The 15,696-nt window shown below is 32.6% G+C and overlaps 2 protein-coding genes across 2 annotated transcripts in view; both read right to left on the bottom strand.

Moving 5' to 3' along the window:
- The window catches only part of LOC127862507 (neurocalcin-delta B-like), a 95,123-nt gene that overhangs the window by 65,705 nt on the left and 13,722 nt on the right, over nucleotides 1-15,696 (bottom strand). The window lies entirely within an intron of this gene.
- On the bottom strand, nucleotides 6,865-14,552 carry LOC127862508 (neurocalcin-delta B-like). The gene is made up of 2 exons (XM_052401660.1): nucleotides 14,075-14,552; nucleotides 6,865-7,571 (listed from the first exon to the last, which is right to left on the bottom strand). The coding sequence occupies exons 1-2, from the start codon at nucleotides 14,480-14,482 to the stop codon at nucleotides 7,389-7,391; spliced, it is 591 nt and encodes a 196-aa protein (XP_052257620.1). The 5' UTR covers nucleotides 14,483-14,552; the 3' UTR covers nucleotides 6,865-7,388.

Here is a 15,696-nt window from a genome sequence, read left to right as displayed (position 1 = left end):
AACGTTTCGGAACTCATCCAATGTTATCTTGCCATACTTGTTTGCGTCTGCTTCTTCTACAGACGATCCACAAACTCGTCTGGCGGCTGGCCATCACACATGCCTTGACTGTAACCACGCGTTCCAAGGCCTGAAAACACGAGCGGAAGAGGAGTTTGATTGATTTCACATTGTGGTTAATTGATAAAATTTTAAAAAAAAGTTTCACATTCGCAAATTTTCGTTGTAGTTATGATATTTGTGAGGAAACAGTAATACTGAACATTTACCATACTCAAAAATATCCATTATATGCATCTTTTAACGATTTAAAAACCTGGTTCGAGCCTACTTTTTTCATTCTTTAATTGTTTTCTTGCTTTTTACTGGAGCTTTTTAGATCCAATGTTTCCCAATATATAGCATTCAATGACAAACTTTAATATCTGTCAAAATCTGTGAAAAGGCCCCTTTAAGAAAAAACACGTTCTTGTTTTAATTGTTAATTTGAAAAATAATCAATGATTTTAATTTTTCACGCGCATGAATAAAAAACGAGGACATTATTTGGGTATGCATATTAAAGGCAAGTCAGACAAAAGCTCGATTTTTGAGTTGTTGAAAAAGTGAAATTCTGTGCCAGAATGATCAATCTAACTCGAAACTTGCAGGTCATCCAATGCCAAGTATAGTTCTCGTAATAGTTCAGATCGTGCGATAAACGAAATAGCGATTGCAAACTCGAGGATGAACAGCCAGTAAAAACATTCCGATACGTGGTTATTTAATAGCTCTGGCTTACGGATCAGAACTTAAATTGTTGTTAATTTGCCATTGTATGAATCCGTGTGTACTCATTTTACAAACGCTTGTCTAATTGTATAGTACATTCGTATCTTCAAACGCTAGCTGATACTGCCGTTTAAAATTTCTTCTCGTCATCAATGAATCCGACAGTATGACAAAGCAACAATTATTATATTGCACATTTGCACAATTCACATCGCAAGATCTGAAGCAAACGGTTGATTAAATGTCGCATTGTCACGAATAATAACAGGGCTATCAAATGTAATCGGTAAACATGCAGATTCCGTATGGATCAGATGTACAGTCATTGCGTTCAATGCCATATTTTACGAAGCGAAAACATAAAATTTAACATAGTCATGTAGTTACAGTCTTCGCTGAAAAGAATTTAAATAGAACATTATTTAAGCAATGTGTTGCACCTGCAGCGGGAATTCACACATTAAACATCCATAATTGCTTAATTGGTAAAAAACATTTTGCATACATATGTTGTTGAATGATAATTTTAAGTTTGTGACTAGATGTGTGCACATGCATGTGTTTTATCATCATTTACAATCCCGATCCATATCATTAAATTTGTTTAGATAGGTTGAATTTGTATTAATTCAAAGATGCGCATGCTGTGTGTATGCTATTTATTTTAAGTAAGGCCTAACATATTTTTTTTTAGCGATTCACCGAGACGACGTGTTTGTTTTAAAAACAAAAGTTGAAGATTTGATGTTTCTGTTTACAACAAAAGCACGATGCATTAACAAAGTCTCATGTGGACACGAGTATTCCTGAACTATCTTATCTAAATCAAACGAAAATAATCAGGGAAGAATTTGATGAATTCAAAAATAATTCATTGTGAAGTAAATTATATTGGAACTAGGTACGTTCGAGCATATTTTTTTAATTTATTACTCACAATCGTAATCGTGTTGAGCGGATAAAAATAATTTTCCTAATAAAAATAAATGGTATTTCATTATTCGTTAAATTATCATCAGAAGACAGGGATTTAAAAGTGTCGCAACTTTCAATGAAATAATGTTTGAGAAACGGAAACATGAACATTCGCCCTCTTTCAGCCGCCTACTTTTCCTCAACGTCTCCTAGAGTAATAAAAAAGAAGAGAAACCTGACACATGTTATATTTTTATGATTTAAATGAATTACATGTTTTGAGTGGATACAGAAAACCACACACTATTGTCTCCAGTTTCTAAATGGATTTTAAAACGTTATCTTATTACAATTCATGCCTTTTCATGCATTGAAATAGTGAAATTTAATATTAAGGCAATGCCAATCAAATGTCATGGGACATATCTTTACAAGCGGTTGGCACCATGTTATTAAATGCTTCAAGCTGGTAACTTATATGACTGATCAGAGGACCCTTTTCTATTCTATCAGCAAGATCTTGTACTTTCAGATTACTCCTATTTTGCGAACGTAAATAAGAAAGAGGTGTCATGTCTTTTAATGGAAAAGATGTAACGATTATTTTGCGAAATTTTCTTTTATATAAAAACGGAAACGATGTCTATAAATGGATTTTAAAAGAATGATTTCATCATTCACTGTACGGGGAAAACATAACTGTATTTTAATTTAAACCGTTTATGATCAATCCGAAACTTAAGGAAATAAAGGGTGAAATTATTGTTTAGTTAAAACACTAAACCACATATACGAGTAATTACTAGCATATCATGCCTTTCGATAGAGTCGCTGTGTCTCTGTCATACACGTTGAACACTCATCGCAGTGTTAAAATCTGCATCAGTCACAATACACTCGTAGACTTTGACTACCTATCGCAGTCATCTCATTTTCCCCTCCGGTTCTTCACAGCTGATACTTGCATCGGCGATACTCAGTCAAACAAAAACTGTTCGAAGTCATCATAACCGATTCTGTCCGTATGAAACGCTTGGAATATGTTCTCAGCAAGGATCGTAACGTCAGTTTTGGACTGCTTTCTTTTAAACTTAAACTAAGTCGTATTCCCAAATCTTCCCCGTTATGGCATATTGCGCGTTGAAAGTCTGTATGAATAGAAAATACTTCACCCATATCCAGGTAAGGAATTTCGGTTTATTTTACAGACATACAAAAACAAATACTAGGAAAAAACAACGGAATTAGACAAACAGATTAGGAATGTTCTAGGAGAAATAAAAGCAATCTCTGACCTTACAGAGTATAAATACATCCTTATTTGGTTTTCACCATTATTTTAAATGAATGTATGAATGTATGAATGAATGAATGTATGAATTTATTAATGTATGAATGAATGAATGAATGAATGAATGAATGAATGAATGAATGAATGAATGAATGTATGAATGTATGAATTTATTAATGTATTAATGTGTTAGTGTATTCGTGTATTCGTGATTTTTAATGTATTATGTATTTATCCATTTTATACATTTATCCATTTATCCATTTATCTACTGATCAATTGTTCGATTTATCATTTTATTTATTAACTATTATAAGAGATAGAAGCAAAATAGAATAAACAAATGATGTATAATAAATAATAATAAAAATAAGGTTATGTACATATATTATGTATGTATTTACATAATATTACTTTCAATTAACGAATACAACAACGCCCACTTGTTTTAGCTTACATGATAATATTCTGTTACTTCTACACATTTTATTTTATTATAGCTGCACATGCCAGTAATTTTTTGTTTGACTTGTTCAGTCTTTCAAATATACGTATCTGCTTTAAGCATTTATTTAACCGTGGTTTATTTTTCTGTGCATGACTTTTCCTTGTTCAGATAGAAATTTGGTTTTCGTAAATATAAAGAGAGTTTTACCACAAATAACATAATCGGTTCCCATGATAAATGTAAAATAGTTCTTTTAATTAGCAACACTTTGGTTATACAAAATATAACGCGATCGACTTTTCATCCGCTTTTATAGTATAATTTAATTTTGTATCAGTCATCTGATATAACGACCACGAAGATATATTTGAAGTTGAATATATGTTGTAGTTATACAGATATGTACATTTTATGCTGAACATTTTTAAATTAAAAAAAAAAGATTGACAATGCCAAGAACACAATTTTCATTTTTTTCATTTTTTTATCAATTAAGTTAAATTTGATCAACTTTGAAAGCAAGGTTTGTATATAAGTTACATTTGTTCCTTCTCTTCATTGACGCTTGCGACCTAGTTATGTCCCTAGCATTGGATTTAATAACAATTCATCTTTTGTATGTGTTTAACATTTCTATATGAGATACAAATGTTTCACACTAAACCCTTATTCGCGCAAATAAATGAGTCTCATTTGAAGTGAGTAGAGTTTTTCATTTTGAGTTTGATTAAATTGTCATTATTCGTATGTCTTAGTCTAAGAAAACATTAATCGGAAACAGAAACTTTGTATCATTGATGAATGACTGCAAAAAAATAGTCTGGATTACATGCCCCTTTGTATACAAAGATTTGTTTACAATAAAAGCTGGGAACCAGACTATGCAAAACAGTGCGATACAAAACGTCAAAGTAACGTGGGCAAACCTTGATAGAATCATCCAAAGATTGTGCAGAAAAAAAAATGTGTTAAAATGTTTCTTATACGTGGAAAAAAGAATAACCGTTATGATATGATATTATATTTCAAACGCATGAATCGATTTGAGGACGAAGTATATTACGCTATAATAGGTTAAAACAGTTTTAATATAATCGTTTTATTGATTTGCGCGCATGCTGAACTTTTAAGCATCAATAACTGAAATTAGTATTAAACAATGCTGAGGTCGTCCTCTCACTTAATGGTTTAGTCATTGACGTTAAGTCGGTGAATGTGCTGTTTACGTAAGGTAAACACAGGCAATACCTCTACAATATTCATGCTGAGACATGTGTTTTTAAATTAATACATTAAAACGATTGCATTTTAATACATGTTGACAGTCAATGTTCGTTGTACACATACAATAGTGTTAACGAATTCGGACTTACGCAACACTTATGAGGTCAGATAAATTAAGTTACGCGTGACTTAGGTGAACAGTTACATTTGTAGTTGCCATCGAGACGATACATTTAATTGAAATGATTAGATACATGAACGATTGTTTGTATTAAAACATGTACACGGTGTACTTAATTTTATCTGTTAAACCACAGTTGCATCATTTAACAATTATTTAATGAATATAATGAATAAAGAATGTTGAATAAACACTGCACATATTGTCTTTTAAAGTAATAGTTCAAACGAACCCCTCACCATTTTAGAGTTAATTTATATTCGTTTTTGCTACTTTTTCAAAAATAAATAATGTCTTGTTTACCACACTGGTGTCAACGCAAGATTTATGATCATCTCCCATTACTGTAGGGAAGCGCTTCGCTTTCAACCAGATTTTGGTATTGAACACGTGTACTGTGGTCAATGTTTGGTGTAAGTGATCATAAAATATTAAGCTAGTCGCAGTGGTCAATAATCCATCTTTTCAACATCATCATTTTTTTCTTATCCTTATCCTAACCATAACCATCATCTTCATCGTTATCAGAAGCAATAATTCAGAAACAAGACATGATTATTCCTGATATTTTTATATCAAAGTGAAGGGATCTTGGTCGATTATTAAAATATTGATAATCTAGTGATGAGAAAATTGTTGTTGTCAATGATGATGTTGATGGCGGATGGCGATGATGATTATGATGGAGACATTATGATATGATGATGGTGAATTTAGTGATTATGATAATCATAAAGATGATATAGACCTTGATGATGATGATAATAATGTCGAATTATGACAGAGACGATTTGAATGATGACGACGACTATGATGATCATGACTGTACTGTAAAAATGAGGATAACTAGACAAGCACAACGTGCGTTTTGATTTAATGTACATTGTACTACTTAAACGCACTGTGGTGTTGACCAAACAGCTAGCGCACTTCGGGTTTGAAGACCGAAGTTGTGTGTACACCAAAGTACAGTGCATCAGTTTATACCAGAGAGGGTAATCACGTGACAAACAAGATGGCGACGTCCATGCCGAGGCAGTTATTTTTCGTCGTTTTATACCCTGTATTACTCGTATTATTATTTTCTATTCCGCTCACTTTCCAGCCATATTAGGAAGACAATTACTTGCTTTCATTTCATAGTAATATTCGCTCTATATATCAACTTTACTCGGTGCAAAATTTCTAAGCTGGATGACTTAAGTAGGGCTCTACTAAGAAAATTTGCGGGGAGTAAAGTCGAGATATAAAGCGAATTTAAATACGAAAACAACGCTAACACCTTTTTACTGATATGGCTGGAAAGTGAGCGTCATTTGGAAAAAAAACAACAGAAGTAATTAAGGGTATACAACGGCGAAAAATAACCGTCTCGGTATGGACGTCGCCATCTTGACTATCACATGATTACCCCCTCTGTATACGCAAGTGAACAACTTAAGTACATTCAGCGCGTATATGCCATAGATAGAGAAACTTCAAGTTGTTGCACGCAAACGTAAACTTGAAGTTACGTAGACAAAACGGCGAATAATTGTTCTGAATGGCAGGTGAACGTAATGAACCAAAAGACATGTGCAGTGTTTTCGATTGTAGTAACAGAGATATTTACGTATTGCATATGGTAGTGTTTTCAATTGCAAATATGTTGTATTAACAAAAATATTTACCTATTGCATATGGTAGTGTTTTCAATTACAAGTCTGTTGTAGCAACATAGATATTTACATATTGCATATGTAGTGTTTTCAATTGCAAGTCTGTTGTAGTAACATAAATATTTACCTATTGCATATGGTAGTGTTTTCAATTGCAAGTCTGTTGTAGCAACAGAAATATTTACCTATTGCATGTGGTAGTGTTTTCAATTGCAAGTCTGTTGTATTAACATAAAATTTACGTATTGAATCCGTACTTAAATCTTAAGTTCAACTTACATGAACTTGCTTCGTACAAAATGTGGTATAATTCTACTAACAGGCTGTCAGTAAATATTTATAAAGTCCAGGAACGCATTTGAAGTTTTATTTGAAATGGAACACTTACACCACACAAATAAACACTGAAAATGAACACATCTGATGTGATCGCATTGAAACGATCAATTCAAAAACACATGGAGGCCTTTTTTACAGGATTGTCGGCTAACGCGTTGAACATCACATGTCACCCATACATTAAGCATCAATGAAATCAAAACATTTCCAGATTGCATGATTGTCATGGATAACAGGAAAAAATAAGAATAAAATACTTGTACGTCGCTCTGACCAGGCTATAGATCTAGGAAATCTGATTTGGGTCAAAATTGTTAGCATGCCATACAAACAACTTCATTTTCAATTGAGTTTTCGTTAATAAACTGATCTTTAGATGTATAATGGTGAAAACATGATGAAGTATACAGTCGTTTATTCTCAGTTCAAATGCTAATATGTGAGATTATTTATTCCCGGTTCAAATGCTAATATGTGAGATTATGTCACATTTATTTTGCTAAATGGTCCTGGGACATTGTTCTCTTCCATACGGTCAAAGTATCAAAGGGTAGTCTCCACTCATACTGGTGCGGGAAGTAACATGTTCACAAGCGTGTCGTTGTGTTCGGCAGCTTTTCGGAACTCCTCGAACGTTATCTTGCCGTCCTTGTTTTCGTCTGCTTCTTCGAAGAGACGATCAGCAAACGCGTCTGGTGTCTCGTCACCGATAAACAATTCGATTGTTACCACGTCTGCAACGGCCTAAAAAGACAAGCGAAAGGCGGTATTCATACCAAATTGCACTACAGATATTGATAGACACAGAAAATAATTATAGTTGCCAAACACCTAATAGGCGTTACCGGAACATATGTTCAACCTTTTCATTTCAGCTCAATTTTATTTAAAGCCTAAGACGTTTTTTTAACGGTCTCGAGTCCATTTTTAGGATAGAACCAGTACTTGGCGTCCTTTGGTACAGATTAAATGAACACTCCCAGAGTGGGGATTGAAATCGTGACCTCCGGTATCTAGGCGAACATCATATCCACTACGTTACGGTGATTATATATCCACTAAGTCACGACGACGGAACTAGTTCTCAAACTCACATATATTTCAAACGGTTCATTTAAATAATAAACTTACAAAACGTTTATGTCTAGAATAATATAAAATAATTATAACATCAAGAAAAAAGTTGAAATATAAATTTTGCTTTTCGCGAGGATTCAAATCCGGGTTCTTTATGAGCAAATCTTACGCGACAACGCTGTGCCATTTATACGTTAACGTCGTATAACATAAATTAGCACCTGCATCGTTATTTCCTGTTATTACTACTCGTTCGTTCCAAATTATATGATAAGTGTTACAAACGCAAATATATGTTTTTTTCTATTTTAATCGCCGATTTTTTAATGAAGCTTTATTTGGAATAAAACTTAGGCCAGAAGATTATTTAGCCTGCATGAATTTTACGTTTTCTTTCACTTTAGGATGTATGATTTTTTTTTGATTTTTTTTGGGGGGGAGGGATTATTCATTTTGACAATCTGTGAACATGATCCTATAAAATAATCCTCAAACCTGAAAACATGGTAAATACAGTTCTCAATTCAATACAAAAATATATTTATCCAATTCTGTTTGAATATGTTCGCATTTTTATTGTTTACAGAAAAAAAGTTCATTACGTGCATTCAAGCCCCAAATCGTTGTTAATGGTTCAAATATTATATTAAAGATCGTAACATTATTCTTAAATAACTGTTTCTCGAATTTTCAAAATCCTTTAATACTTTGTACTCTTGATACTAACAGTTTATGTTCAACATATCAACGAAGTCGACGAAACGATCCTACCAAACACAAATTCTCGATGCTAGATTTTCCGAAAACCGAAGTTGAAATGATGGAGAGTAGGTTGGTTCCTTTTCCCTAGTTCCTTATTCCTTATTCGAATAAGGAATAAGGAACTGTTCCTTATTCCTTATTCACCCGTTACAAATTTGTTACGGAGTTTTAAAGAAAAATAATGCAAACATTTATGAAGTAAAGCAAAACAAAATAACTCGAATACATTTACTTTATGTATTACGTTACATATTCATGTTTCATCTTCTCGCTTGCATAGGATTTCTTGTTTAAACCGAACCGATATTTTCTAATTCGAATACTAACTTCACATCAACAAAACCTTAAGCATATACTACTATTTTACTTGTATGTGATATAAAAGTGCAATCTTGAACATTTAAACATGTTTGTTTTATTTATAATACAGTTCCTTATGCGCGACTGAATAAGGAAAAAGGAACCAGTTCTTTATTCCTTATACAATCCGAATAAGGAACTGGCATTTTCTTACTTAAACATCAATGAAATTGATTAAAAGTTAACCACATATAAATGAACATATTATTTATATATGGGTTGTATATGTAAAATACTAATTGCAATACATTTCTACTATGTTTAAGTAATGATAACCTAGTTCCTTATTTGGATTAAAAAAGGAACCAGTTCCTTATTCCTTATTCAAACTGAATAAGGAACTGGAATGTTCTTTCTATAAATTATATATCAAAAATAACCAACGAGTCGACGAAAATTATTGTCAATGTATGTAGGGTGTAAAAATATTAATTGCAGTACATTTCTACTTTGTTTATTTAATGATAACATAGTTCCTTATTCGGTTTGAATAAGGAATAAGGAATAAGTTCCTTATTCCTTTTTTAATCCAAATAAGGAACTAGGTTATCATTAAATGAAATTTAGTAGAGATGTACTGCATTTAATGTTTTTGATACCTAACCTATATTAACAATGATTTTCATTGATTAATGGTCTCTTTGGTTCATTTTAATATTTTGTTTAGTATGAAAATGCCAGTTCCTCATTCGTTTTGAATAAGGAATTAGGAACCAGTTCCTTATTCCTTTTTCGATCCGAATAAGGAACTAGATTATCATTAAATGAAACTTAGTAGAGATGTGCTTCAATTGATGTTTTTGATACCCAACCTAAATTTACAATGATTTTCAGGATTTATTGGTCTCTTTGGTTCATTTTTATAGATTGTTTAGTATGAAAATATCAGTTTCTTATTCGATTTGAATACGGAATAAGGAACGAGTTCCTTATTCCTTATTCGCACTGAATAAGGAACTGTGTTATTATTAAATAATACTAGGTAGAAATATATTGCAATAAATATTTTTAACTTCTAACCTACATTAACCATGATTTGCACCGACATTTACCAAACTTAGGTAAATTTCAATTTATGTTTGAGTAAGGCAATATCATTTTGCTTATTATCGTCTTAATAATAGTTGTTTTAGCGTGTATCGTCAAATAGAATATAAAAAGAAATGTGACAGAATACGTCCATATAACATAATCATGCTTAAATAACCCACACGCCATCTAAAATATAACATATCCGAAAGTGATTGACCGAAATACAGGCTTCCGAATAAAGAACTAACTTAACGTCCAATTCCTTATTCGGAGGCCATAATTTCGGATAGTTAAATTCGGATCATTCTAGAATAGCACAGCTTTATATTCGTTATTATTGGCGATGTTTAGTGTAAGATTTGTTATTTATATCTCTGATACAGCTCTTGGGGTCTTATCTGACCCTGAACTTTGGTCAAGCCTATATGTTAGCTGAAAACTTAACATGTTTTAGATATCTTGTTCCGATTTCATATGAAAACTGTTACGAAGGGAAATGATTAAGAATGCAAAATGATTTCAACACGTCTCCATAAAAGAAAGACTGCGCCGGAAGCAGCGGTCCAAGTGCCTCTAGAAGACTGAAAAGTTTCATCGAAATGCCTCATTATTTTATTTTATTTTATAATTGAAACGAAAAAGCGCGCATCCTAGCTGTAAACATGTGTTTTCGTCTGATATATTTTAGTGCGAATACGCTTTTTATTTCGCTCATGCAGACCAACGGTACATTCGGCGACTTTCAACCTCGGCACATGACGAATGCAAATGTTCCGGACAGCATTGTCATCAGTGCGACGTCACTGATGACACATTAAAGTGAGACTGAACCGGAAACAGCGGCCAAGGTGCCTCTATTAGACAGGAAAGTTTCATCGAAATGCCTCTGTATTTCGTTGTTGCAGTTGTGGTTTGGTTTCTTCAGTTAAAAACGGTAACCCAAAACTTACATAGCTGCAATTGGGTGGTTTTATTTCAATAGATTTTCTATCTCAGGAAGCGCGTTTTCTATCTCTAGGATGCCTACGTTACATCCGGCGACCTTCAACATTGGCGCGCGATTAAAAGTCGTGGGAACCGACACAATTGCAACTGTTCTCGGTAGTTATAAGTGATATTTTTAGATATTGCAGCTGGTTGCGCTTTCCTTATTCAGCCGCGAAAACGGCACTATGTTATCATTACAAAAGAATACTAAAACGAAATGTACTGTAATAAATACATATTTTTTCTGCCCAACCTGCATTTACGGTGATTTTCCTTGATTTACGCGTCTCTTTATTCATATTAATTTATTTGTTAAGTAAGATAATGCCAGTTCCTTATTCGATTTAAATAAGGAATAAGGAACCAGTTCCTTATTACTTATTCCAATCGAATAAGGACTATGTTCTAATTAAATACAACAAAGTAGAAATGCACTACAATTAATATTTTTATACCCTTCCTACATTAACAATAATTTTCGTTGAGTTATTCGTCTCGTTGGTTCATTTTGATTTATAATGTATAAAAAAACATGCCAGTTCCTTATTCGATTTGAATAAGGAATAAGCAACCGGTTCCTTATTCCTTGTTCAAACTGAATAAGGAACTGGATTATCGTTACTTAAAACTAAGTAGAAATGTATTGCAATTAGTAATTTACATATGCAACCTATATGTAATGATGTTCATTTATTTGTGGTTAACTTTGGATCAATTTCGTTGATGTTTAATTAAGAAAATACAAATTTCTTATTCGGCTTGAATAAGGAATAAGGAACTGGTTTCTTTTTCCTAATTCAGCCGCGAAAAAGGAAATTGTATTATTAATAAAAACAGACACGTTGAAATGTACAAGATTGCACTTTTATATCACATACATATAAAATAAAAGTATATGCTTTAGGTTTTGTGGATGTGAAGTTGGTTTTCGAATTGGACATTATGTATCGGTTTAAACAAGAAATCCTATGCAAGCGCGAGGAAGAAACATGAACATGTAATGTAAAACATAAAGTAAATGTATTCGAGTTATTTTGTTTTGATTTTCTTAAGAATTGTATGCATTATTTTTCTTTAAAACCCTATATCAAAAATGTTAAGCTTGAATAAGGAATACGTAACAGTTCCTTATTCGAATAAGGAATAAGGAACTAGGAACAAGGAACCAAGTTACTCTCCATGTTGAAATGTAGCATTCTCAAGAATATGGCAACAAAATAGTTAAAGCATTTTGATACACTTAAAGCACAATTTTACATTTATATCATCCTTTACAGCGAGCGTGCCGTTGTGTATTTTAATTTGTAAAAAAGCGATGTCGCGGTATGCGTTTACTTTACAGATATACATGTGTCATATTGTGCATGGTGAGGTTCTATGCATATGTTTGCATATATTTGTGCATTTACCTACATGTCGATTCACACCTTATATCATGCAGTAACTTACAATAGGTTGAATATTTCGTTCTAAGATATGAACGTTTTTTTAATTATTAAATAGTTAATCTACAGTGATATTATCATTTTAAAGCATTCAAGATTTGTTGTACAACAAAATACAAAAAAATAACCAAGAATCATGCGGACATCTAACATGTGTTAGTAAGACAATTATTAAAAATAAATATCAATAAAAAGTAAACACATAAGTATGTGTTCATATAAAATGAAGTTAGCAAGTCAATGTTGAAAGTATTTTGTGTAAATTTCGCGCTATCTACTGTAATATCTCATTGCGATTCATCACAGTTGAAGGTTTTGTAAAGTGAAGTGTTTAAGGGGCCTTTTCACAGATTTTGGCATGTATTGAAGTTTGTTATTAAATGCTTTATATTGATAAATGTAAAAATTGGATCTAAAAAGCTCCAGTAAAAAAGGATAAAATTAAAGAAAGAAAAAAGTAACCCTCAACTGGGCTCGAACCACTGACCCTGGAGTAAAAGTCTATCGCTTAGACCACTCGGCCATTCATGCTCATACAATCAGTGATGTATTTTACACTTTATATAAGCAATCCTCATAGTGTCACAAAATATTACGACAACAACAGAACTCTCCAAATTATTCAATCGTTTCGCGTTGCAACGCTTTATAATTTTCAGGTTTTTAAATCGTCAAGAGATGCCTATAATGGATATTTTAGAGCCTGGTAAATGTTCAGTATTACTGTTTCCTCACAAATATCATAAGTACAGCGAAAATTTGCGAATCTAAAAGATTTTTTTATATTTTGTCAATTTACCAAAACGTGAAAATGTCCCTTTCAGTGTAAAGTTATGTTTTTTTATATACAATTCAGAAAAAATGTTTTGTCTCTCTACAAATGTAAGGGGCTATAGTATGGTAGTTTATTTTGTATACACATACATGTTGCAAACCCGCAACGATTCGAGATCTACGTATTAACCAAATTTGTAATTCTGTGTAACAAACTATGTTTAAATTTTATTTGCATTTCATTTAATAATTCGTAATTTTTATTGATTTTGTTTACGTTAAATGACAAATTTGTGCTTTATTTAATGTTCGCTCGGCATATATTAATACAATTAGTATATGGATCGTCATTGTGAAAGATACAAATATACACATATACATGTATTAGTACCAAACTATGGACAAAGACCTCGTTATAGTTAATAAATGCCGGTAATATATTTTGTTTAACAGGAGACGATATCATTATACGCACGATTACCAACAGGGGTATTTAGTTTTAAACTCATAATATTTCTTACTAACAACGAACAGATAATCACGATTTTTGTTTTTTGTCGTTTTGAAGGCAGTTCGACCGGCCGTGTATCTATTTTACGATAGTAATGAAACAAAGACAACAAGCTTCGCATTTTATTTTAAATAATCTATACTTTTTATTTTGTTGCGGAATCCATGAGCTGCAGGGCATACTAAGAAAAAATTAACATAATTTTAGCATAATTTATCAACTTCACATATGTCACAAATTTCATTATTTAAGCCGTTGTTAAGTATTAACATAAATAACAGAAACATAAATAATTTTACCCGGACGATAAGACGCATCTCATGGCGGTCTATAGTGTTACTTCTGTCCTTGTCATAAACGTCAAAGGCCCATTTCATTTTCTTTATTCTCATCTCTTGGTCCGCTTCCACAAGACATGCTTCCGTGACGCTCAGCCCGACGACGAATTCCTCGAACTCCACAAAGCAATTATGGTTTGTATCGAAAGCATGAAATATGTTTCTGGCAAGAGCGGAAATTTCGCTCTTTCCATGAAAAGATTCAATGTAGACTTTAACAAAATCGTCTTCACTTAGCTTGCCTTTGCCCCCTGATTGCCGCTTGAAATCCTTGAATATTTGAATAGCGTCGTCAATTTCCAAGTTCGTACATTTTGAAATGATTTCTTTTAAGTATTTTCCGTTTGGTCGCGTACTTGCGTTACCCATATTTAGGACCTTAACAATATATTCTCAATATACAAAGTTTGTTTGTAATAACACAAATAGCCTTATGCTAAAGAAGCGCCCAGAGTCCGGACATCTAGCACTGCAGTCCTCTTTAAACGGATAGACTGATATCGCAAACACAATCCACTTAAGCCATTCACTTGTATAAACCCACTGCTATTTAACTGTATTCCTCTGTCAAGTTTAAAGGATGTGATGTAATAACTCTTTTACTTCCTGTTGGTACAATATCGGCGTTCCCTCCGTTAAAATTATACATAATTTGTATGTTCACAATAGACCTCACCCGCCAATTAAGACACATCAACGCTAAGGCAAAGTGAATCTTTCGGTTTTCAAAACTGTACTTGTTTCGAAAAAGAATACGCCCAGTATATACTTAAATAAATAACACAAACTATTCGAAACTGTTAGAATTTGGATGCCTTTACATTAATAATTTTTTGAACCGTTTCATTATATGCAAGCCTACCTTCATACGTTACAGGCAATGTTCGTGCTAATGTCTGAATCATAATATTAACCCATTGATGCTTAGAGGACTCTCCCATCCTTCTAAATTAGATCAATTAATTTCCAAAATTAGGGATGTCTAGTATATTTATTTCTATATTTAGAATATTTCTTACAGAAATTCCTTTAAGCAAACAGCGCAGACCCTGATGAGACGCCGCATCATGCGGTGTCTCATCTGGTTCTACGCTGTTTGCCAAGGCCTTTTTCTAGACGCTAGGCAGAAATGGGTTAAAGTTGTTATTTTCTGTATGTTTTACTCCATAAGCTCCGTAGTATTTTTTGTAAAGAACATTTATATATTTATATATTGTCAATATACAACACTGATATATGTTTTGTAATATGTCATCATTATATATTCTTGATTTTTCTGATATCGCGAATTCCAAACGTATATGCATCGCACGAATAATAACCAACAAGGACAATCAATATTATATTCATAATTTAACAGTATTTATTGTCCACACAGGCGATTGAGCTTCGACTGTATTCAATGACTGTTACCGGGAAGCAAACATATACAAACTCTGTCCTTAGTCAGTTCAAATACTTCATCATTTGACTTTAACCGCAAGAACAATCGTAAAATCGAAGGGTATCAATTACAAATATCCCCTAAAGGTTCTGGTATTTGTCATTTATTTAAGTATAGGTGTTCATAAAAATATAAAACA

This window comes from Dreissena polymorpha, chromosome 16 (assembly GCF_020536995.1).
Source record: "Dreissena polymorpha isolate Duluth1 chromosome 16, UMN_Dpol_1.0, whole genome shotgun sequence".
Taxonomy (NCBI): domain Eukaryota; kingdom Metazoa; phylum Mollusca; class Bivalvia; order Myida; family Dreissenidae; genus Dreissena; species Dreissena polymorpha.
The sequence above is the reverse complement of the archived record's forward strand: the minus strand, read 5'-3'. Positions and strand labels throughout refer to the sequence as shown.

Excerpts from the sequence above, each read along its gene's own strand:
- LOC127862508 (XM_052401660.1), bottom strand. The coding sequence starts at position 14,482 with ATGGGTAACGCAAGTACGCGACCAAACGGAAAATACTTAAAAGAAATC. Across the intron at positions 7,572-14,074 it reads AGATGCGTCTTATCGTCCGG|GCCGTTGCAGACGTGGTAAC; the intron begins GTAAAATTATTT and ends TTGTCTTTTTAG.